Raw genomic sequence first — 26,121 nt, 5'->3', positions numbered from 1 at the left:
ATCTGTAATGAAAACAACAAATGCTGGAGATCACAGCAGGTCAGACAGCATCCATTGACAGAGAGCAAGCCAACATTTTGACTCTCGATGTCTTTTCATCAGAGCTGAAGTGAAGTGTGGAGGGGACAGCACACGCCGACAATATCATAAGTGCTGCCCTCTCCACACCTCACTTCAGCTCTGATGAAAAGTCATCTGGACTCAAAACGTTAGCTTGCTCTAATCTATCCAACCTCTTTTCATTTCATTCCAGCCCAAGCAGTATACTGGTGAATATTCTCTGCACCCTCTTCAGTGCTATCATATCTTCATGCGGATTCCACAATGGCACACAATGACCTAGCTGTGGCCTACATAATGTTTTATTCTGTTCCAGTATAACATCCCTGTTGTTATACTCTATGCCTTGGCTAATAAAGGTAAATATCCCGTATGCTTTCTTAACCACATTATCTACCTGTCCTGCTATCTTAAGGACTAGGTGGACATGCCCAAGGTCCCTCTGATCCACTGTCCTACTCTTCATTATGTATTCCCTTGTTTGTCCTGCCCAAATACGTCACCTCACACTTATCCGGATTGAATTCCATTTGCCACTGATCAGACATCTGACCAGCCTGTAATCTTACAATGTCCTCCTCACTATTTACCACCCCATCAATACCATCCACAATCTCCTGCAAATTTCATATTGTCCGCACAGTTGTGGGAGATGGAGGCTGCACGCTGGAATACAATGGGGATAATAATTGTGAAAAGGGACTACTCAACATATAAGGGTAGGATACAATAGACCATTGCAAGACATAGGCTACTGCACGAGGGGCTGAGCCTGCAACTCACTCTGCAAAGCCACACTTGTCTTAACTTTCATCCTCATCTGAATCACAAGTACACAATAAAAATGCAAAATGGCTGCCACCATACTCAGAATGGGCAAATTGAATGTTTTTTATGCTGTCTGAGAATGCAGGCTCTACTTATTAGTGATGTGAGGCTTTGTGTAGAAAAAATACAATGCATTCTTCTTCCAGGGCCATCCTAGAGCAGAAGATGGGCCTCCTGAAGATGAGGTTCCAGTGCTTGGATAAGTCTGGGGTATGTCTTGCAGTACATTCTAGAAATATTTGCATGCTGGACGCTGTACAAGTGGAGCAGGCAAAGAAGGACATGATGGATGGGACAATGGCTGCAGTCTTAAGAAGAGGAAGATGATGACATTGAGCAGGAGAAACACTACCTTCAGCTTGATCAAGCATAACAGCATAAGATGCAACAAACCAAACAGGACTTAAGTGAAAACTAAAACAGAAGTTGTTGGAAAACCTCAGTAGGTCTGGCAGCATCTGTGATGAAAATCAGAGTTAACATTTCGGGTCTGGTGGCCCATCCTCTGTTGTGAGGAAGGGTCACCAGACCTGAAACATTAACTCTGATTTTTCCTCACAGATGCTTCCAGACCTGCTGAGCTTTTCCAGCAACTTATGTTTTTGTTGCTGATTTACAGCATCCACAGGTCTTTCGGTTTTTATTTAGGATTTACTTGACACCCACTTCCAATAGGTTTGGGTTGGTTGAACTCATCACTCATTGACTGTAAATTTGTAGTTGGTCAATGAGCCAGCAGCCCCTGTTTAATCCTAGAGACAAATGCAGCATTTTCATTTGTTGTTTCTTCACTTTCCCTATTGTTTAATAAAAGTTAACAAAAAGTTGTTCATGTTTCAGCTGTACAACATGCGATGCTCCTACATTTAACAACAAATAAATACTATGCTATGCTTAACATAAGGAAAGAATATCACTCCTTCATGATATATTGTGGGTACACTGTGTAGCTTGATTCTTGTAGCTGCAGATATGGCAGTCAATCAGGTACAGGATGATGTAAAGCAGCAATACATTTATAAATGTGAACTTCTATTTCTAATGAAGTGTTGCCTGTGCCACCAATGTGCCCTAGGAAGCCTTTCTTATTCACTGCCCTCCACCATGTCTCCTTTGACTGACTGTTCTTGGCTGTCAACATCTGACCTCATACACAATTAGACTTTAAATATGCCACTGGTGGTGGGAACCCCAACATGCAATGGCGACAGTGAGTATCTCTGACACTGGAAAGTGTAGGATAACATGAGTGTGGCATTGTAGAAGTGTGGTACACACATAACGAGAGCTCTGCGAAACTCCCTGAAATTGACACTTAGCGATGTCTCTGACCCTTTAGAGTGCACTTGGCATGAACACAATGGGGACTCATCAGGCAAATTGAGGCACTAAGATGATGATGGACAATCATGCATATATTATTTCTCAGTGGCACAGAGTTGTCATTTTTGGTGTTGAGACGTATATTCTGCTCACTGGTGAGAGGTTGGAGTCTAGACTATGGTGGCAGGATAATTGTTTCACAGGGGCATCAGAGGATGGCAGAGATTGTCCTCCTGAACAAACCAGAGCCAGCTCTGGGCTGAATACTCGGACCATGTACAGCAATGAGGAGGAGCCTCAGCATAGAGGTCTCTGGATATGGCTCCATAACCCTGACCCTGACCCTGACCCTAGCCCTAACCCAGAGCCAGGATATGGCTCAGGGTACACATTGAGGCCCTGCAACAAGAAGGTGTTGACTTTGACATGTGGGGACAACCACCAATCAACTATATCTAAAAAGCCAGAATGGCAGCACCAAAGGAAGTTCAGGCTAGCAAAGCAGTCCCTGTGACCATCAAGTTTACTGTCGCCCTGAACTTCCATATATTAGGTTTGTTTCCTAATATATCATATCGTCAAGCAGATAAGGGAGGCTGTTTTAGACAGTGGGAAATTCATCCATTTTCACATATACAGGACACTGCTGGCACAAAGAGCATTGGCCTTGACCACCAGGGATGGACTCCCACGTTCAGAGCGTCACTGATTACACTCATATGGACATCAGTGCACTAATAGCACAACAAGCCAGATTTCTCAATAGTAAACGGCTTCACTAGCTGTTATAATTCCTTCATCTTGTGAAAGTCTCAGGTGCTGCACTTCTTCAGGCTGGTATCCAGACTCCATGCTGGTTTTTGGAGAATGAGGGTTATTCCCTGAGGACCTGGCTCCTGAACCCATCCAGGACTAGGCCACAGAGAGGAGCTAAAAGAGTCATCTGCTCACACAAATTTGCTTTGAGCAGACTTTTGGCTTGCTGATATGCTTTTGTTGCCTAGACCTGTGAAGTGGACCGTTGCAGAATGGGCCAGCCAGAGTGTCATGGTGTGGTCATCTATTGTGCACCTCACATTATGACGAGTCAAACAATACTGATGTTTCCAGTTTCAAAGAATCATCTTTGGACACAAAATGTTAACTCTCCATAAATGCCCCCAGACCTGCTGAGTTTCTTCAGCATTTTCCATTTTTAATGTCAAATAGTACTAGGAGGATAAAGAGGAAAAGAAATAAAAGGAAGATGGTAGGGTGATCCAATAGAGCTGAGTACCCAGCGTTGGAAGCAGACTGCCAGCAGTGTTGCACACCTCATAGCTATCAGCTGGATGGCATGGCCATTTACTTGAATGACAGCGAGCCTATGACTCATTCTGAATGTGAACCATTAAGACAGTTTCTCCAGCCAGCACATGGATCTGGATAAGCCACCCAGAGATATGGAGCATATGATCTCCACTGCCATCATCACCCCACCTCACATAACTGGTTCCCATAACAGGTCCCTACCATAATTCATGTGAACACACAGAATTCGGATTGAAATCAGGAAGCAATGTTTTTATAAGTACGTAAAACATATAAAACACAAATCAATGTGCAGCTAAAGGCATGGTGCCTCATGCTTATGCCCCATTCCTGCATGGAACCTGCCTACCTGACTCACTCCAGGAGGAGGATGAGATGAAGGCCACCTGTTTTATTTTCTCTGCTTACATTCTTTCTTCAACCCAATTACATCTCTAAATGTTTTTTCAGTTCTGATGAAAGGTGACATGAAAGATTGGCTAATTTTCCCATGAGCATCAGGAACCCAACATTAGGACCATATGCAAATCTCAAATCCAGGCTTGTCTTCAAGTTGCCTGTAATTTTACATGGAACAGACTCCTAATTGACAATCTCTGTGTTTACCATCAGACAAGGATGATCAGTGGGCTCCTTAGGTGGGAGTCCCGAACAATTAGCCTATACCATCAACCAGAAGAGGTAGCCACTGCTGAGGCAGATGATGAGTGTAAGGGCAACTCATAATGGAAGTGCTTTCAGAAACAAGAACAGAAATTGCTGGAAAAGCTCAGCAGGTCTGGCAGCATCTGTGAAGAGAAATAGAGTTAATGTTTCAGGTTCGGTGACCCTCAGAACTGATGGTAGCTAGGAAAATGTCAGTTGTTATGCAGAAGATAGGGGGTAAAGAGTAAACGATAGGTGGGAACAGAGCCTACAGAGAGAGAAGAATAGTCAAGCTTTCGGAAGCCTGCTTAAAATTTAATATTAAAAAAAGCTCACAGTTGTTAGTGCATCAACATTGAGGAGAAAACCCTCAGGAATGATTTTGGACACAGCTGCAGTCTTTTCATACTTGCAGCTTACTTGTAGGCCCATAAGAGAAGATACTAATGCTGTTCAGCTTACTTCTGGGAGGCCACCTCCAGGCTGTGGGATCTTCTGGACTCTGTGGTGGGCCAGATTAATGACAGGAAAATGCTGGTGGATTCTGAAAATACACCAAGTGGGAGTTTAATTATCCTAAAAGCCTGCTGGCTTCTTTCGACTGGGGTTCCAGCAGCCCGGCACTTGGAAATTCACCTGAAGGCACAACAGCTATCTGAATTTCTTTTCAGACGTTCAGCTCAGTTGGCTAGACAGCTGGTTTTGTGATGCAAAGTGAGGCCAACAATGTGGGTTCAATTCTCCGCTGAGGTTACCATGAAAGACTCTCCTCTCAACTTTTACACCTTGCCTGAGGCAAGTTTAACAACCACCAGTCATCTCTCTCTAATGAGGCAGAAGCCCTATGGTCTGGTAAGACTATGGTGACTTTATCTGAATTTTTGCACCCTCCCCATCTCCAGCAAAACCCCGAGATAGTAAAAACTGCCGATGCTGGAGTCTGAAATAATAGTGTGGAGATGGAGGAGCACAGTAGGCCAGCAGCATCAGAGGAGCAGGAAAGCTGACGTTTTGAGTCAGGACCCTTCTTCAGAAATGGGGGAGGGGAAGGGGGCTCTGAAATAAATAGAGGCGGGGGCGCGGTGATAGCAGGTAGGTAGTGATGGGGGCTGGTCAGTGAGGTAGGAGGAGCGGATAGGTGGGAGAGAAGACGGACAGGTCAACGAGGTGGGGATGAGAGGGAGGGCTGGTCTTGGGATGAGGTCGGGGGTGGGGAGATTTTGAAGCTAGTAAAATCCACATTGAGACCATTGGGTTGTAGGGTTCCAAGGCGGAATATGAGGTGATGTTCCTCCAGTTTCCAGGTGGCATCGTTGTGACGCTGGAGGAGGCCCAGGATGGACATGTCATCCAGGGAGTGGGAGGGGGAGTTGAAGTGGTTTGTGACTGGGAGGTGTTGTCATTTGTCGCGAACCAAGCGTAGGTGCTCCACAAAGTGGTCTCCGAGCCTCAGCTTGGTCTCACCGATGTAGAGGAGGCAACATCGGGAACAGCGGACACAATAGACCACATCAGTGGATGTGCAGGTGAACATCTGTTTGATGTGGAAGGTTTTTTTAGGGCCTGGGATGGAGGTGAGGGGGGAGGTGTAGGGGCAGGTGTAGCACCTCCTGCGGTTGCAGGGAAAGGTGCCAGGGGTGGTGAGGCTAGTGGGGAGTGTGGAGCGGAAGAGGGAGTCACGGAGAGAGCGGTCCCTCTGGATGGCAGATAAGGGTGGGGAGGGAAATATATCCTTCATAGTGGGGTCAGATTGCAGGTGGCGGAAGTGGCAGAGAATGATGCTTTGAATCGGAGGTTAATGGGGTGATACGTGAGGACAAGGGGAATTCTGTTTTTATTGCGGGGAGGGGGTGTGAGGGCTGAGATGCGGGAAACGCAAGAGATGCGGTCGAGGACATTTTTGACCACTGAGGTCGGGGGGGAAGTTGTGGTCCTTGAAATACGAGGACACCTGGGATGTTCGGGAGTGGAACGCCTCAACTTGGCAGAGGCAGAGAAATTGGGAGTAGGGGATGGCATTCTTGCAGGAAGGTGGCTGAGAGGAGGTGTAGTCTAGATAGCTGTGGGAGTCAGTGGGCTTGAAATAGATATGAGGTTTGAGGTGGTCACCAGAGATGGAGACAGAGACTTCCAGGAAGGAGAGAGAGGTATCAGAGATGGTCCAGGTGAATTTGAGGTTGGCGTGAAAGATGTTAGTAAAGTTGATGAACTGTTCGAGCTCCTCGTGGAAGCACGAGGCGGCGCCGATACAGTCATTGATGCAGTAGAGGAAGAGGTGGGGTTTAGGGCCAGTGTAGCTACGGAAGAGGGACTGTTCCACGTATCCTACAAAGAGGCAGGCATAGCTTGGGCCCATGCGGGTACCTATGGCCACCCCTTTTGTCTGTAGGAAGTGGGAGGAGCTGAAGGAGAAGTTGTTAAGAATAAGGACGAGTTCAGTTAAGCAGATATGGGTGTCAGTGGAGGGGGACTGGTTGGGCCTGTGGGAGAGGAAGAAGCGGAGGGCCTTTAGACCATCTACATGGGGAATGCAGGTGTACAGGGATTGGACATCCATAGTGAAGATGAGGTGTTGGGGGCAAGGGAATCGGAAGTTTTGGAGGAGGTGGAGGGCGTGGGTGGTGGGTAGCCATGCCTCTGCCGCATCTGCTCACAAGATGAGGCATTCCACTCCTGAAAATCCCAGGTGTCCTCGTAATTCAAGGACCACAACATTCCCCCCTCAGTGATCGAAAACGCCCTTGACCGCATCTCTTGCGTTTCCCGCACCTCTGCCCTCACACCCCCTCCCCGCAATAAAAACAAAGACAGAATTCCCCAGAATTCACGTATCACCCCATTAACCTCCAGATTCAACGCATCATTCTCTGCCATTTCTGCCACCTGCAACCTGACCCCACTACAAAGGATATATTTCCCTCCCCACCCTTATCTGCCATCCAGAGGGACCGCTCTCTTCGTGACTCCCTCGTCCGCTCCACACTCCCCAGTAGCTCACCACCCCCATCACCTTTCCCTGCAACCGCAGGAGGTGCTACACCTGTCCCTACACCTCCTCCCTCACCTCCATCCCAGGCCCCAAAAAAACCTTCCACATCAAACAGATGTTCACCTACACATCCGCTAATGTGGTCCATTGTATCTGCTGTTCCCGATGTGGCCTCCTCTACATCAGTGAGACCAAGCGGATGCTCGGAGACTGCTTTGTAGAGCACCTATGCTCAGTTCGCGACAAACGATAACACCTTCCAGTCACAAACCACTTCAACCCCCCCTCCCACTCCCTGGACGACATGTCCATCCTGGGCCTCCTCCGGTGTCACAACGATGCCACCCAGAAGCTGGAGGAACATCACCTCATATTCCGCCTTGGAACCCTACAACCCAATGGTCTCGACGTGGACTTTACTAGCCTCAAAATCTCCCCACCCCCGGCCTAATCCCAAGACCAGACCCCCGTCTCTTCTCTGCCTCCTTGACCTGTCCATCTTTTCTCCCACCTATCCGCTCCTCCCAATTCACTGACCAATCCCCACCACTACCTACCTGCTATCTCCACTCCCCCTTTTCTATTTATTTCAGAGCCCCCTTCCTCTCCCCCGAAAAAGGGTCCCAACCCGAAACGTCAGCTTTCCTGCTCCTCTAATGGTGCCTGGCCTGCCGTGTTCCTCCAGCTCCAGCAAAACTCCCATCTCTGTGGCCAACTTCAGCTTATTGACTGTTTCTTACTCTAGAGATGTTACTGACCTGTGTTTACTTGTTTCTTCATATGCATTAAGTGCAGTGGCAGAAATCATGTTGAAACACTATGTTCTGTTCTTTGGGTGTGATACCATGTCAAAATGACACTACTGGCACAACTGACTTTTATGCCTGCACAAACAAACAATTGATTTTTCATGAGGATGGTGCCCTTCCCTTTATCAGTACATTTGCCTCTGTCTGTGCTTCTGTAATTAAGTGCTGTCTTTATTTTCTGTAGGTTATTTGAAGCCAGATGATGTGGAAAGGAAGTGAATCGTCCTCATTTCACAAGCAGGTAGCAAACTAATTCCCATGAGAATCATGCATAAATTAAAACAGTGAAAACAGTGTCAACACTGTAACAAAACATTTTTGAAAATATGGTCTTAAAATTTACATTAAAAAGTCTACAACTATCTGGGGTTTAATTCTGTTTGATCATGATGATATTAACATCTCCACTCTGCTGAATGAGTAAGCTGGACCTCATTCTACCTCCATCACAATTTTACAGCTATGGCTGGGGAAAGCAGAGGCAAGGTGAGCAATCCAGCAACTTTCACTGTATGACCTGTTGCAGGCCAACAGGAATACCTCCTCCAGGAGTGTCCCTGATGCCCTTTGGGGGAACCCCCAAGATTGTTCATCCCCGGTTTACACTGCCCCCTCCTCTGAATAATACCTTTCCCACCACTCCAGTTTCCCTTTGCTCACTGGTTTCACCAGGCAGGTCCATCCAAACTCCTTGACTGATCTGAAGTCCAAGAGCAAATACATCTTCAGTTTTGTGCACTGTCCATGGTCTCACCAGTGGACAATACTCAATTCTGCTGCTGCTGACGCAACAGGGCTGATTATCCAGCAACTATCTCAGGATGGAACTTTCTGAAGGGGGATGAAGTCCCATTCCAATCCAATTCAGGTTCCCCCCCGAACATATAATCAGGTTAGGGTGGGGAGCGTGGGGTTTCTGGTCAGTGTGGTGCCAGTGACTTTTTGGTTGGGTAAGGGACAAATAAGCTATCCTTATGTAAAAAGTTTTACTTGTTTGTATTCTGGGCTTTGCATTTGGCTTTACAGAAGCATAAATTTCATAATTAAGGAGTGTTCTTTCCTCAGTAAATACTAGCCGTAAGTGTCTGGAGCAAGTTTAGTTTTGCAGGACAAATGCAGCAATTTCTTGACACTTTGTGGAAGGCTGACAATGACCTTCAGTTTTGTTTAAGCTAACTGTGGAGTGGTACTCATCATGATTTCCAATTCGCATGGATCTCTTCCTCTCCACAAATTGTTGGAATTTTTATGCACTGATAATGGCATGTTGACTTGCCATTATTTTCCCAGCAAATTCTACTGATTCCCTGAGAAGTTACAGTCTGCATTTTATCACTTAAAATGCAAGCTCATAGAGTTTGGCACAAAAGAACTGCTCAGATAACAAATCTGGGTGGATCTGTCTCAGTTAAACTGAGCTGGGTTTAACGTCTCAATGCTTGATGCCAGCCCTGGCAAATATATACAAATCAAAAATTCAGTTTTGGCTGAGACCCAGTTGGCACTGAACAGTTAAGTTGTGTCAGGTGCCACAGATCAGTAAACAGGACAAGAAGAATGTTGATTTTCTCATTTCATTAAAGTAAAAGAATTTTGTACATTTTGGCAATTTAAATATTAAAAATGTAGCCGAACTGAAAAGATATACAACTGTGGCTACATATGCCAATTCACTCTGTCAGGGAAACAATATTTGTTATTTTCATTTTTAGGTCCATAATGGTGATTAATTTTGACAGTTTCATTATCATATTAATTAAAGTTGTTGTTTTTATGAGTTTGGAATGATGCTGTGATCAGATATCTGTATTTCTCTCCTGGGAACATTTTGTCATCTGTGGGGTTGTGATTATATTCCTCTTTGCTCTTTTTAGTGAGTTAAAGCTCTCTATTCCTCGTGTTCAGAGTTCTCCAATCTGTTCAATGTTTTAAAATATAGTGGGATTGATTTATAATTTACCACTCACTACGAAATTAAATTTCAATAAGAATGAAAATCAGGAACTTTCTGTAATTGGCATCGGTTTTGCAAATCTAGACATATGCCTAGGGGGGATGGTAAAAATCTATCTTAAGCAATATTATAGATGTCAGCTCACTACAGTTTTTAGCTTGTGAGAATTCAACTCGGCTTGTTTAATTTTTAGTTTTATTATCATTCCTGGAAATTTAATTCACTACAAATTGACTACTTCCTTATTATTTGTTTTTATTCATGTGTACTCAATGGTTCTTTCACTAGTCAAATTAACTAAATTTGTTTGGAGTACAATTTAATCAAATGTCCTATCAGTTATATATCACTGCAGTTTTGATGTTTCTCCTCATATGACCAGCAGTCGATAGTGTGGTCCAAGTTTGTGGCCCTTTGTGGTTAGTCCTATCAAGTCAGTTTTATTTTCCTCCTTTATTTGATCATCTGATGATTAATGAATTCTCAGAGGAGATACAGAAAGAGGGGAGAAAGGAATGATAGGATGGAGTGGAAAGGACTGTTTGGAGGAATAAGGGTTGAGAATCAGAAAAGAGCTGTATAAGTGGGAAAACGGGGAGGGGACTTCTACATAGAGAAACTCCAACAGTGAGAAAACTTTCACCTGAAGAGCAAATGCATTCCAATTGAAAATCTTATTGGCACCTTGTGCAGCATTTCCCTGCCTCAATCAACTTTCAAGCAAAGTTTTAAGAAGATGTGCAGTGCTTCTGCTCAAAACAGATGAGTAGCTGTTTAGTTATGCAATTCAGGCCATTATGTCTGCTAAACACCTGTTGCAACTTTAAGAATAAATACCAGAAGTTTAGTCCCATCTGTTTTTAAAGGGATTGTTAGTAACCTCTCCCAAAATCATTGGAATGAAAATCAATCTGGATCCACTCCACCACATTACCATGGGGTGAGGCTGGAAATTTAGCCCAAAGAATGCATTCATCAAAGATTCATAAAGATGATACCAGGGATAAGAAAGTGCAGTTATAAAGATAAGATGCTCAGACTCTTTTTCAGTGATTAAGAGTAGATTGAAAAGAAGTTTTTCAAATTAGTGAAATTGATCAGATAAACATGGATAAGTATTCAACAACAAGGTGGAATCAATTTAGAACTGATGAGAGTAAGAACCTCTTGAGCACAGAGCTGAACTCTCACTACAAGGAATAGTTGAGGCAAAAATCATTTTACTCTTTAAGGAAAAACCTAATTATTGCTTGAAGCAGAGGAAGATGCAAACCATGTTCAAAGTATGAGAAAGTGGGATTAGTTTAGCAAAAATCTGGTATAAGCACAAAGCAATAAATAGCCTCCTTCTATGCTGTAACTTTTTATGTGGAACAGAAGATAAGACTGTCACACTCACACAGAAAGTCTTGTCCTTTAATTACATTTTATCACTAAAATCAGCATTTCAATTGATAATTGCTTTAAAATTATTCAATTATGGACTACCAAGGGTAATCGAACATTTAATTTGGTTTTTGAGGGTTACACCAAAAAAAGCTGCTACACATCTGATTTGAGATAACAAGGTGTAGAGCTGGATGAACACAGCAGGCCAAGCAGCATCAGAGGAGCAGGAAAGCTGACGTTTCGGGTCTCGACCTTTCTTCAGAAATGGGGGAGGGGAAGGGGACTCTGAAATAAATCGGGAGAAAGGGGGAGGCGGATAGAAGACAGATAAAGGAGAAGATAGGTGGAGAGGAGACAGACAGGTCAAGGAGGCGGGGTTGGAGCCAGTGAAGGTGAGTGTAGGTGGGGAGTTAGGGAGGGGATAGGTCGGTCCAGGGAGGACGGACAGGTCAAGGAGGCGGGATGAGGCTAGTAGGTAGGAGATGGGGGTGGGGCTTGAGGTGGGAGGAGGGGATAGGTGGGAGGAAGGACAGGTTAGGGAGGCGGGGACGAGCTGGGCTGGTTTTGGGATGCAGTCGGGGGAGGGGAGATTTTGAAGCTTGTGAAGTCCACATTGATACCATTGGGCTGCAGGGTTCCCAAGCGAAATATGAGATGCTGTTCCTGCAATCTTCGGGTGGCATCGTTGTGGCACTGCAGGAGGCCCAGGATGGACAGTCGTCCGAGGAGTGGGAGGGGGAGTTGAAATGGTTCGCGACTGGGAGGTGCAGTTGATTGGTGCGAACCGAGCATAGGTGTTCTGCAAAGCGGTCCCCAAGCCTCCGCTTGGTTTCCCCGATGTAGAGGAGGCCACAACGGGAACAGCGGATGCAGTATACCACATTAGCAGATGTGTAGGTGAACATCTGTTTGATGTGGAAGGTCTTCTTAGGGCCTGGGATGGGGGTGAGGTGTAGGGGCAGGTGTAGCACTTCCTGCGGTTGCAGGGAAAAGTGCTGGGGGTGATGGGGCTGATGGGGCTGGTGGGGACTGTGGAGCGGACAAGGGAGTCACGGAGAGAGTGGTCCCTCCGGAAAGCAGGTAAGGGTGGGGAGGGAACAATGTCTTTGGTGGTGGGGTTGGATTGCAGATGGCGGAAGTGTCGGAGGATGACGCGTTGGATCCGGAGGTTGGTGGGGTGGTACGTGAGGACGAGGGGGATTCTGTTTTGGTTATTATTGCAGGGAGGGGGTGTGAGGGATGAGTTGCGGGAAATGCAAGAGACACGGTTGAGGGTGTTTTCGACCACTGTGGAGGGGAAGTTGCGGTCCTTGAAAAACAAGGACAAGTTGCGGTCCTTGAAACCCTCTTGTAATCTCTTCGGCCCTGAAAATGCCTCCGGAAAAACATCTGATTTGACTGGTTTCGCTAGGTGCACTGAAATCTATGCTTTAACATTTATACAAAGTAGTTTCCAATGCACAGGCATGTTAGTTAACACAAAGGAGCACTAAATAAAGGCAATGATGGGACATTAAAGTCCTAACAGAATTCAGGCCAGCTGTTACCACAGTAATTTTTCTGAAGAATGTAACTTTCAAAACAGAGATGTTCCAAATTCACAGATGCAGTTATGCTGGCCTTTTTTACAGAAGTGAAGGGGAGAAAGACATTTGTGGTTCAAATGGTCATTCAGCACCTGCAGTAGGGCCTAATGCAGCACGTCTGAGAACAAATGGCAGAAAAGGTCAGTTTATTTTCAGCATCACAAACACATGGAAATATGTAAGAAAGATGTCTGATTTGAAGAGATCTGCTAAGATAAGCCAACAATATTGTTATGCATGACAAGCACCTGCCACAAGTACTTAAGCAAGAATTTTCTGTTTGCTGTTTCTTTCATCCTTTTCTCCTGTAACATGCTGAACTGTATCAGGAGCTTAACCAGATTCAGTCTTGCCTCAAAAGAGACAGTTCATGGAATGCTTGCATGATTGTGAACACTTAATTTTAAGTACAGCATACAGCCTGTGTTTAAGGCAGACTATGTGCACAGCATTTCTTAAAGGGGCTTCACAGAAGATAGGACCGTTTCAATTTCTAGCAGGCAATACATTTTTGAATTTATGCAGTTCTGTAATATCGGGCTGAATTTTCCTATTTTTCTGGCAAAGTATTTTTCGAGTGAGAATCAAGGCACCCGGTCCACTATGGCTGTGTCAACTCTTCTCAAACAATCTACCATTCTTTATCCTTTTAAGCAACTGGCCTGTTTGCTGCTCACCTCATTGAACCGTGTGATTGTTGAGGCCAAAGTGCTTGCTGCTGCAAGGACTTTGTGATGCTGACACCACTGGTGCCAAATTTAAACCCTTGTTCCACAGCACATCAGGCACTGCAAGCCAGGAACTGGCCTTAACACTGTGGTGTTTTAATGTTATTTCTCAAGAAATAGCTTAGAAAGGCAAGTTAGTTCGTCAGTTCACCACGAGAAATCTGGAGGATCTAATGAAAACGTGGTGGAAAGGAAGGCAGTGCTTTTTCTTGCTGACCAGAAGCAGAGGCCTTGGCACCAGATTTAGGCAGCCTGAACCAAGAGAGTGGCCTAGGTCATCGCAGTTGCTAGGTAAGGCACAATGCACAGCAATGCAGGGGAAGATGAATAAGCCTCTGTACTCCACAAAAGGTGTTACGATCTTCTCCAGGCTACCTCACAGGATCACCACTCACTGTAATTCTGTTACTACACATAATTTGCACCAAGGCATATGGACTATAACTCTCACTATCACATGCATCATGTCTAATCAATAGCTTTCATGCACTGTAAGCTCCCAAATCTCCCTTCCTGCCCTTTGTGCTTCCTACTCACTCAGCACCTCCTCTCCATGACCACCAACTTCTCTTCCATTCACTATTATGATACACAGTCCCTCCCTTTGTTTCATTACAGGTAAAAAAAAAAATGGCCCACCCCTTGGTCTGATGTCTCTGCAGCACCCTCACTGGTGTAATGGCTGGGTTGGTAACACCTGATCTGCAGGACTGACTGTGGCCAACCACCAAATAGGAGCAACCTCTTGAATGACTGTGGCGGTGTCTCCAGATTTACTGTAGACTCCTTGACCCCACCAAGGGCTGCTCCACTTTAGCTTTCACACATAAAGATTTGGTTAAGTACATAGTGTGTGTTTGCTGTATAAGCTGCCAGTGCATGCTGTCACTGTGATACTGATGTAGCATGGTGCCATACAGCATCATGTCCATGCCCCTTGATGGTTCAGTGCTGTGAGGTATAAAAAGCTGCATTCTCTTCCTGTGTGCTAAAAAGCAACGCAAGCCACAGAGAATATCAGCTTCTAAGCCAGCATAAGGTGAATAAATGCTAAAAAAAAGCCATTAGATGCATCCTGTGTAGATGCAGTTTATGTGTGTGTGTATGTTCCTAATGCAGAGTGACCTAGCAGAAGCATGCAAGTAATAATTGTCCCCACGCTCCAAAGAGATGTCCTGAAGTGTTGAAGTCATGTGTGGTTCAGAAAGCAGATATAGTGATGTAGTGAGGCTGGTGCTTTGCCACTGCCAACTTGTTTGAACAAATGGTGGAAGTGGGTGCTGGAAGATGTGGTACAGGAACATTGTGGTGAAGACAGAGTCGGACTGAAGATGGGGGAGCAGGGTTAATTTGCAAACTATACAGAAATAAGACAAATTTAGCTGATAATAGCAGGCAAATTCATAGAAATAGAGTAGTTGCAGTTCATTAGCAAAATTTTAAACTTGCCATTTAAATCTCTAAGGGGAAGAATGAAATATGCATTTCTCGACATTGAGAATCCGTTGTTTCCATTTTTCTTTTTCTTCCTCCAGCTTGCTAGCCATTGCTCACACTGCTCAGAGGAACAGTAAATTCTGTTCCTATTTACTCATTTTTAATGTGTCTCTACGATTATTCTGCTTCCAGAATAGGATAGCAATTAATCTGCTGTATAAGAAATCTTTGCTTGTAGAACACCACAAAAATTTGAAAAATTGAGAGCGGCATCAAGGATCCCTAGCAAAACTGAAGTCAATGGGAATCAAGGGAATAACTCTTCACTAGTTGGAATCATCCCTGGCACTTGGGAGCATGGTTATGGTTGTTGGAGGTCAGTCATCTCTTCAGGTGTTCCTCAGGGTACTGTCCTAATCCCAATCATCACCAACGACCTTCCCTGCATCATACGATCAGAAGTGAGGGTTTCACTGATGACTGCACAATGTTCAGCACCATTTGTGACTCAGATACTGAAGCAGTCCATGTCAACTTGAAGAAAGACCTGGGCAATATTTAGTCTTGGGCTGGAAAGTGGGAAATAACATTTATGCCATACAAATGGCAGGCATTAACAATCTCCAATAAGAGACAATATATACTTCACCCCTTGACATGCAATGACATTACCATCACTTATCCCCCTGACCATTGACATCCTGGGGCTTACCGTTCACTAAAAACTTAACTGTATTAGCTGTATAAAGAGGCTACGAATACTGCAGTGAATAACTCATTTCTTGACTCCCTGAAGCCTATCCACCATCTAAAATGCACAGATCAGGGGTATGACTGGATAAATGTAGCTCCAACAATACTCAACAAGCTTGACATGATTCAGGACTAAGCAGAGATAATACAGTGTGGAGCTGGAGGAACATAGCAGGCCAGGCAGCATCAGGGGAGCAGGACAGTTGACGTTTCGGGTCGGAACCTTTCTTCAGAAATCTGAAGAATCTCATTTCTGAAGAAAGGTCCCGACCCAAAACGTCAACTTTCCTGCTCCTCTGATGCTGCCTGGCATGCTGTGTTCCTCCAGCTCCACACTGTTGTCTCTGACTCCAGCATCTGCAGTTCTTGCTATCTCTCACGACTAAGCAGCCTGCTTGATTGGCACCACATCCCCTCCCTCCAACAGCAACACGCAGCAGTATTCTGTACCGTCTCCAGCATACACTGCAGAATGTCAAAGATCCTTAGACAGCATCTTCCAAACCTATGACCACCACCACTGAGAAAGACAAAGGAAGCACATACATGGGACCACCATCACCATCTTCTTTCTAAGCCACTCACAGTCCTGACTTGGAAATATATCACCATTCCTCCCTTGTTGGGTCAAAATCCTGGAATTCCCTCCCTAAAGGCATTATGGGTCTATCTACAGCCCCTAGATTGCAGTGGTTCAAGAAGCCTGCTCACCATCACCTTCTCAAGGGCAACTAAAGGTGGGCAATAAATGCTGTGCCAGCCACGATGTCTATGACTCACGTGAGAATTTTTAAAAAACTCTTTTGGAAACAGCACTCTTCTGGGACACAGCAATGCGGAAGTGGAGAGCTGAGGCTGAAGGCTATAAAACATACATGTCATGAAATAGTCAGCTAATTAGACACTAAGGCACACTTGGACTAGGGTCAATCTTTCCTCAGTTGTAGTACTCTCACCAGTGAGTCAGAAGGCCATCTGTTCACACAATGTTGAGAACTTGAGCACACAATCAAAGGTTATCCTTCAGTACTCAAATTTTCAATTTAACGTTGATCTTGCTCTTTGTACACCTTCTCTGCAGCCTTAACATTGCATTCCTCTGTTCTGTTTCTCTTATGCACTTTGTATGGTATGATCTGCCTGTACCGCACATAAAACAGAACTTTTCACTGTACCTAGGTATATGTGACAATAATAAATCAAAATTAAAAATCAGTACATTGGAGTTGCCTTCCCTCAGATGAACATAACAGAGCTCACTATTATATTAGAAATACAAGATTCTTCCTCATATCTTGGTCAACACTTAACCCTCACTGAACAGAGAATCTGGTACCAGTTAAACATTGCTGTATATTACTTTGCTGCCACTTCTCTTTACATTACAATAGGGACTGCAGTTTTCAATACTTTAGGATATTCTATGGATGTGAAAAATGTAATATAAATTCAAGTTTGTTTTTCCTTCTTCAGTAATGGAAAAACACAATATTCATGTAAGAAGTGTTTGTAATACTAGTTTGAGGCAGTAGGCTAACAGTCTGTTTTCTTAAATTTTGAAGAATGGATTGCCACCACAACCAGTTTTCCTAGGCAAGCTTTTGCCTCATTTCAGCTTGCGTCTGAAGGGAATGGCCGGCAGAATGGATGAATTGGAGTTGGATCATTTTCACAATGACATTAAATGCATCACAAATTGAGCAGGACACAACTGACCCACAGTTATTCGTCATACTCCACATCCATTATTCATCCTCTTTTCAACAAGGGGATTAATGGGAATGAATAGTAGTTTTAAGTTTCACATTTCAAAAACAAACCACAGTACATGAAACAGCATCATGCCAAAATGGGTTGATGAAATTTACAGACGATATAATTTAAAGACATCCACTGAATCTTATTTGAACACTGTGTTGAGCATTTCTGTGTAGTAATTTTCAATAAGCAATGGTGAAAATGTTCAGCAAGCAATAAGCATGGGAGGTAACTTAAGAATCAGCAAGAGTGTTTATGGACACTTTACTTTGTAGATGTGCACCAGACACTACACAAAAAAGTCTGCTCAGATGCATATTGGAATTTATCATGAACTGGTGAACAAGCCTCTCAGATTGCATTGCTGTTTTTTTTTTCCGTTCCTTTCCTGATCTTCTGTGGCTTCATGATTCTGTTCCTCTTGATCTACACCAATACATTTTTAGCCTAAGTTATGCTAAGGGAGCAAAACTATGAGGTATGCAGTAAAAGCTGCTTCCAAACCCCAAAAGATCACTAAGCATAGCTTCCTAATGCTCTGTTCTTCAGCCAATACTTGATATCTGTAACAATAAACTAATGGATGCCATAGTTATATCACTAGATAGTTGACCTGATACCTCTGGAAGCTCATTTGAACATCCTCAGCAAATCATAGTGTAATCTAAGTATATAAGGTAGCAATAAGCATTTACAAGATTTTCAGTATGGTAAAGTATTTCTAAACAGAACCTTTGAATATACTTCATTTTCTACATGGTGACATCATCCTGACATTAACATGTTCATCCCCAGTGCATTGGTGCAGAGAACCCTGTTAGTCTCCACAGCAATCAGATACAACGCAATGAACAGGTCTATCATATTTATGATTACCTTAAAAATGACACATGCATTAAAATTACCACCTGCAAAAGCTTACAGCACTTTTGTCTAGAAAACTGCTTTGATCTACACAGGAGGAAAGCTTGAAATTTTGCTGCTGGCTGTTGACAATGCAGAATGGTACAACATTGCAAATTTAACTGAATTAGTGTTTATTTTCAAATAAGAATAACTACCTACCAGAATATTTATTCTGTACTGTGTAAATTCATTGTTCGAGTACATTACAAAAATTGCATGAAAATGGAAAAAGTTTTCAATGAAAAAGTTAATAGAAGTTATGGAATACACAATAAAATTTGCTGTTTACTCATTGTAAAGTCAAGTCTTGGATGCTGATCCTTTCTTCAACTAAGACTGAGAACTTCCATAAACATTAAGTAGAAATATAAACATTTTCTTGAATTTTTCAGAGTCTGAAAAAACATTGTAAATCATGCTTTCTGAACTGCCATAACTCAACATTTAAAGCCAGCTGTTGCATCATTCCTTTCTGTTTACTGACAGGAAAAACCTTGTTTTATGTTATCATACAAAGAACATTTTAATTCTGTAAAAGCATTGAAAAATCAAACTGGATAATTATGCTGGTTAGCAGATTTTAAAATCAACACTGGATAGTGATTTCTGGTCCTTTCATTTATAAGCCGAAAGGAATCCAATTTCTTTTTCTTTAAATGCCTACCAGTTTACTTGTGTGTTTTGTCTACATCTTAAGCAGTGATTGATTAATATTGTCTGTTGTTCATGCAGAGCAAGATAGTTTTTTCACAATTTGGAACTTGTCTTCTACGTAAGGATAGAATGGGGCATAGTGCAGTTTTGTAAAGCCTCTAAAACTTTTTGCTGTCATGTATGTAGGTTAAGAAGAATTATTGACAAACAATCCAAGTGTTATGGTGAAAATAACAGGCATGAAGAAAGACACTATCATTTTTTTGGATGAGAAAAACTATTTCAACGTGTGGAATGCTTCAGTTAAAGATGAGTGAAAAAGAACTGAGTATACGTAGCCTTGTCAAGTAATTTGCAATTTGTTATTGCTAAAATTTTGTTAAAATATCTTTTGCTGACACTTTTCAATAACATTGCATCCAACTTTTTTTTTGACCCTACTAATAGTGACCTTACACTAAGCCAACCCTGGCTATATTTTCAGTGAGTTCTTAATTCATTCATGGAATGGGAGGATCCCTGACAATGACACCATTTATCATTCATCCCTAATTGCCCTTGAAAACGTTGTAGTGAGCCACATTCTTAAATTGTGGGGGAAGTATACCTCATATATGATGTTTATGCAGATTTTCCATGATTTTGATCCAGTGACAGTGAAGGGATACTGATATATGTCCAAATCAGGACGTTGTGTAACTTGAAGAAAACTTTCAGATGGCATTGCTTCTTTGGGTCTATTATTTTTGTTGTATATGTCGACTGTGGTTTTTAAGGTGCTGTGGAAGGAGCTAAGGCAAGTTACTTCAGTGTTTTTTTTTCATAAATGGTACACACTGCTGCTACAGAGGGGATGAATGTTTAAAGTGGTGACTGAGGGCCAGGCCTGCAGAATGTATCAGATATGTCGAGATTCAGGAGTGTGTTGAATCTGCAGACAAACATAAAGGATTATATCATACACTTGACTTGTTCTTTGTAGGAGAGCAAACATTGGCGAGCCAGACGATGAAGTATCCACGAGATAATTCATAGAGTCTGACCTGTTCTTGCAGCCACAATATTTATATCCAGTTCAGTTTTTTATAAATTCATTTATAGGATGTGGATTTTGCTGATGGACTACCATTTATTACTTGTCCCCAGTCACCCTTGAGCAGGTGGACGTGAGCAGTTATTGTGAACCACTGCAGTCCATTTGCTTTAGGTATGCTCACAATGCTGTTAGGGAGGGTGTTCCATATTTTTAACCCAGCAACTGCGAAGGAATAGCGTTATATTTCCAAGTCAAGATGGTGAGTAGTTTTGACCAGAATTTCAAAGTGGTGGTTTTGCCATGCATCTATGCCCTTATCCTTTTAAGTGGTAATGGTTATTGTTTTGGAAGGTGCTCTCTAAGCAACCTTGGTAAATTTCTGCAGTGCACCTTGTAGATGATGCACACTGTTGCTACTGTGGTGGAAATGAATATTTATGGATGTGGTGCCAATCATGTGGGTTGCTTTGTCCCGCATGGTGTCAACCTTCTTGAGAGGCGTTGGAGCTGCACTCATCCAGGCAGGGGAGAATATTCCATACACTCCTGGCTTGTGCCTAGTACGTGGAAGAGAAGCTCTGGGGAGTCAGAAGCTGAGTTGATCTCTGCAGGATTCCTAGCCATTGCACTGCTCTTACAGTCAGAATATTCACTGGTTTAGTTCTGTTTCTGGTCAGTAATGCATGAACGTGTCCAGCATGGATGTCAAACTTAAATGTCCATTACCAGCTCAAGAGTTAATGTCGTCTAGCTTTTGTTGCGTAAGGGCACTGGTTTCTTTCACTGTGAGCTGATGTGAATGGGATCAGCTATTATTCCTTTTGGGCCTCAGGTTGGAGGAAATATGATTGAAGAAGAACTGAAAGTTTTTGAGCCTTGACATTATTCATCGCAGCAGCAGTTCTTCAGGGCAAAGATGATTAGTGTCCAACAAACACAATCATTCTCGTTTTTACTACATGTGTCTCCAGCTGGCGGAGAGATAACTTGCTGATTCCCTTTGATTTCAATTTTACTGGAGTTCCTTCTGGAACACTTGGTTAAATGCAATCTAGATGTCAAGAATAAACACTCTTGCCTTGCTTCTGGATGTTAGCCCTTTTGACAATGTATGAACCAATAATGAAATCTGGAGCCATGTTGTTCTGACAGAAGCCAAACCAAACATCGATGAGCAAGTCTTTGCTGAACACATGCTACTTAATAGCACTGTAGAAAGTATCTTCTATCACTTTCCTGATTATTGTGAGCAGGCCATGTGCATCAGGAGAGAAAAGGTGATTTTAATTGCTGGAGTAGATTTTTCCTGTTATTGTTGTGGAGAGGACAAAGCTGGGCATTTTCCACATTGGCAGACAAATTCTTGGGTTTAATAATACTGGAACAGTGCAACTACTCCTTGTTTTAATTGATTTTCTTAGTCATTATTAATCCAGTGAACATGCTGTTTTAAATATAATTTTATTTTCAAATACCAAAATTTAGTCAAAAATGATTGTAATCCTCAAAGTTGTAATCCTCTAAATGATCAGCCATTCTGTGAGCTCATCCAGAAATTCTCTCAGAAAACGTGCAGAACCTTTCTGTTTACACTGCATGAAATGAAGTTTAGAAATATGTTCATTAGCTTTTCTTCTGAGTATTTTTAGAAGCAACTAAACATACAGTTGGAGGCCAAAGAACCTTTTATTTCCATAGTAAATGCTCCTGACGAATCCTGAAGATCCACTCACATTTTACATGCTGAAATTTTAGGGAAAAACATGAATTGCTGGTGAAATACAGTAGGTCCAGCAGCATCTATGAAGAGAGAAACGAGTAAAGTCCCACAACTCTTCTTCAGAACCCAAATTGTACGGCCTATTTACATCTTACAGAGTCATTGATCTAACCAAAAATATCAAGTTCAGGCAAATATTTCTGTTAAAGATTTCATCACTGAAGATTGCCAAAGACATCAAAGATATTTTTATGCTTAAGAAATATCATTGTGAACTGTGCATTTTTCTAAGTAAAAAACTAGAAAACAGGCATGTAGATATTTTTCAAATAAAATTGAATAAGTCACATGATTTGCTATCGCTTTTTAACTGGTTCTTTTCATTATTTTTCAGTAGTTTCTTAGTAGTAATTTTCTTGCCAATTTTCTCACTTTTGGTATTCACATTCCCTACCTTTTTCAATTCACATATCTTAATGTGACATAATCAACACAGTGTGATTGCAGAAGGGTGACCTTATAAGAAATACATAACAGAAATAACTGCAGATACAAAATTTTAGTTTATAACTGATTCATATCTTGTGGTATTACACATGATAAATTAGAGAATTTAACCTTTAAATGCAGAGCTATAACCACTATTTCTTTGTCTGTGTGAAAGGCTTTTGTTCACTGGACTTGTTCTGGGTGTGTGCTTTCCCTGTATTTGAGGTGATTTCCAATATTTTGGAAGACATTTAGGCTACCTTGGACTTTTTTAACTTAGATCTGCACTTCTCAGCTGAAAATCAACACAGCAACATGGGAGCAGCTTTATACAGTTCTGCGCAATGCATCTGAAGAAGAAGAGGAACAGCACCAACAGCAACAGTAGCAGTTGCCTTCTCCTGAGCCATCTGCTGCTCCACTTAACAGTGAAAAGAATTTAAGAAATGAAGTTAAAATAAGACACAATGAACTATTTAAACAAAACAGAAATTTTAAGATTTCAAAATATATGGGAAATACAATCCCATTAATCCCAACAACGTTCTTTTGCAGTACTTACACAGGAGAGAATTCCCTTCCCTATCACAGGTATAAGGCTTAATTTAACTGTGGCTTCAATTCCCTGTCTTGAGAACTTGATGGGCTTTTCCTGGAGCCTTCATGCAACTGAAGTTACACTCGTCCAGCTTCAAACAACTCCTCCGTGGTTGTAACTTCAGGTCTGGAAGTTTTAAACTAAACTCCTTACATCGAGGAAACCTATTTCTTAACAGTCTGAAACCAGGCAAGGCTCTCCTGTGGTGAGGATGAGATACTTGTGGAGACTTCTTCTGTTAGTTGTTCAATTGTCCACCACCACTCCCAGGTGAATGTGGTAAATTTGATCTGATGGTTGTGGGATCATATACCTCTATTGGATGCTGCTTTCACTGTTTAGCATGTAAGTACTCTCGCTGTACTCTCATCAGGTTGACACCTCTGTTTTAGGTTTGCCTGGTGATACTCCTCTTGACATTCCCTTCCTGAGAATGGGTTGACAGTAACCATAGGATGTGGGATATTCTGGATCATGAGGTTGAAGATTGTAGTCAAATATAAATTTTACTGCTGCTGCTGATGGCCCAGACTGCCTCATGGATGCCTGTTTTTGAATTGCTACATCTGTTTAAAATTGATCCCATTTAGTATGACAGTACAACACAATACGATGAAGGCTTTCATCTTCACAAACGGTATGGAAGCCACCCCTACCATTACTGTCATGCACAGATTGCTCGATGGTAGGTAAATTGGTGAGGAAGAGGTCAAGTAGATTTTTCCCTCGTTATTTCTTTCACTACCACCTGTTAGAAATTATGTCCTTTAGGATTTGGTCTGTGTTGGTGCTACTGAGTCATGGACACTCAAGGTACCCCCATTCCAAGTCCATTGTGTGCTTGCCAGCTTCAGTATTTCTTCCACTTGATGCTCAGCATGGAGGAAATTGGTTCATTTTCTGAAGGAATGGGTGGTGTAGTAGTTGGTAATTAGCAGATTTCTCTGCTCATGTTTGACCTGATGCCATGGGACATCATACTCTATTTCAGCCCTCCCTTCTCAGTGGGAGCTGAACAGTTAAAGATGTCAGGGCAATTAAATGTCTTTGAGCCACTGGGAAACTGGCTGTTAGGATTTTCATGAGCTCTCATAAGCAAGTTGCAAGACCATTGGCCCAAACACCAGTCGTGTCCAAATGATATAACTGCGACCCAATTGCAATTTTTACTTGTTGACCTGACCAGAAATTGATGTCCTGCCAGGCTAGCCCATTGAGGAAGGGACTGGGCCAGAAGAGGTAAAATTCCTGATTATTGTGCAAGTTGAACCTAGAGAAGCAGTAGTGCTAAGCACAGCAATAAGTGCACGCTTCCCTGCTACAATTTATTGCCACCAATCACAAGAAGCACCGCTACGTTTCCAGTTGCACTGCGTAAATGAAGTCCCTCATTACTGATACAATTCAAAAAGTGTGGTGCCCAGAATAGAACACAGTACTCCAGTTGAGGACTTAACAGTGGTTCATAAAATTTTGAAATAACGTTCTTGCTTTTAACTGTGTCTCTTAGCACTCTCACCTCTGAGTCAGAAGGCTACAGGTTCAAGTTGCAATCTAGAGACTTGAATGCTGAAATCTAGGCTGAAACAGTAGGGCAATACAAAGGGAGTGTTGTATTATTGCAGGTGTCGTCTTTTGAATGAGACATGAAATTCAAGTCCTTTATTCGCTCTCAGGTGAATGTAAAAGATCCCATGGCACTATTTTTAAGAATAGTGAGGAAATTATTTCCAATGCCAAGACCAATATTTATTTCTCAATTAGCATCAATAAAAACAAATTATCTGGTCATTGTCACGTTGCTGATAGTGGAAGCTTGCCGTGCCTTGAGAAATTCTGAAGTCATGAAAAATATTACATAAATGTCAACTTTATGATCTATTCAACTATTAATGAAGACGAGGATCCAAAGTTTTAAGCATCTCAAACAAAATGTGGGGGCCTCCCACTGTTGTATAAGGTAATGGTTAAAACAAAACAAAGGCAAATGGAAGACTGATGGCAACAAACTACCTCAAACAACCATTAACAAATACCACATACCATAGACGTAGCAAATATCACTATATACCATCAACGGTCATCTGGAGAAACACCATAACTTTTTTTAGTTTAAAAAGACAGAAAAGTATAAAGGAAGAAAAAATGTTAAATTATGCTCTGTGTTGACAGGTTAATACCTCAGGTAGGGCCCTACATTTACAGTGCTTTCATTTTGTTATTTCATATATGAATCTCTTTTGTCACTGAGCTTTTAAAGTCAATTGACTCAACAATATATTTCATTAGGAGTTCCACAATGCTATAAAGCCTGTCAAGTATTTTTGATTTGATTTGATTTATTATCATCACATGTACCAAATAAAAGGTATTGTTTCGCATGCTATCCAGGCAAATCATATCTTACATAAGTACATCAGGGTAATAGAACAGAATGCAGAATATAACATTACAGCTACAGAGAAGGACAACTTTAATATATGAGAGGTCCGTTCATTAGTCTGATAAAGTGGAAAAGAAACTGTTCTTGATACTGTTAGTACGTATTTTCAAACTTTAGTATCTTCTGCCCAATGGAAGAGGGTGGGAGAGAGTATAACTGCAATGGGAGGGGTCTTTGAATATGCTTTTCCAAGGCAGCAAAAAGTATTGACTGAGTCAATGGAAGGAAGGCTGGTTAGTGTAATGGACTGGGCTGCATGTACAACTTTCTGTAATTTCTTGTGGTCTTGGGCAGAGCAGTTGCCATACCAAGCTGAGATGCATCCAGATGGGATGCTTTCTATGGTGCATCGAAAAAAATGGTAAGAGTCATTGTGGAATGTCAAATTTCCTTAGCTTTCTGAGGAAGTAGAGGCATTGGTGTGTTTTTTTGTGTAGCGTTGATATGGATGGACCAGAAGAGGTTGTTGGTGATATTCACTCCCAGGAACTTGAAGCACTCGACCATCTCCACCTCAGCACCATTGATATAGACAGCGGCATGTCCTCCACTCCGCTTCCTGAAGTCGATTACCAGTTCCTTTGTTTTGCTGACAATAAGGGAGAGATTGTTGGCTTTACAGCATGCCACTAAGTTCTCTATCTTCTTCCTATAATCTGTCTTATCGTTTTTTGAGGTCTAATCCACTATGGTCCAATCCACATC

The 26,121-nt window shown here is 42.4% G+C and overlaps 1 protein-coding gene across 2 annotated transcripts in view; it reads left to right on the top strand.

Annotated features, from left to right (window-relative positions):
* cfap299 (cilia and flagella associated protein 299) overlaps positions 1-26,121 on the top strand; it is a 508,258-nt gene that overhangs the window by 459,610 nt on the left and 22,527 nt on the right. Inside the window, exon 5 of one of the 2 annotated variants that reach the window (XM_048601928.1) lies at positions 1,035-1,285. The exons of the other annotated variant lie outside the window; for it this stretch is intronic. Coding sequence (XP_048457885.1) covers positions 1,035-1,215 — 181 coding nt within the window. The 3' untranslated portion in view covers positions 1,216-1,285. Of the gene's footprint in view, positions 1-1,034; positions 1,286-26,121 lie in introns of those variants that run through there. 2 annotated transcript variants of the gene reach the window in all.

Source organism: Rhincodon typus, chromosome 1 (assembly GCF_021869965.1).
Source record: "Rhincodon typus isolate 14 chromosome 1, sRhiTyp1.1, whole genome shotgun sequence".
Classification (NCBI taxonomy): domain Eukaryota; kingdom Metazoa; phylum Chordata; class Chondrichthyes; order Orectolobiformes; family Rhincodontidae; genus Rhincodon; species Rhincodon typus.
Note: the sequence above shows the minus strand (reverse complement) of the source record. Positions and strands in the feature narration are given on the sequence as shown.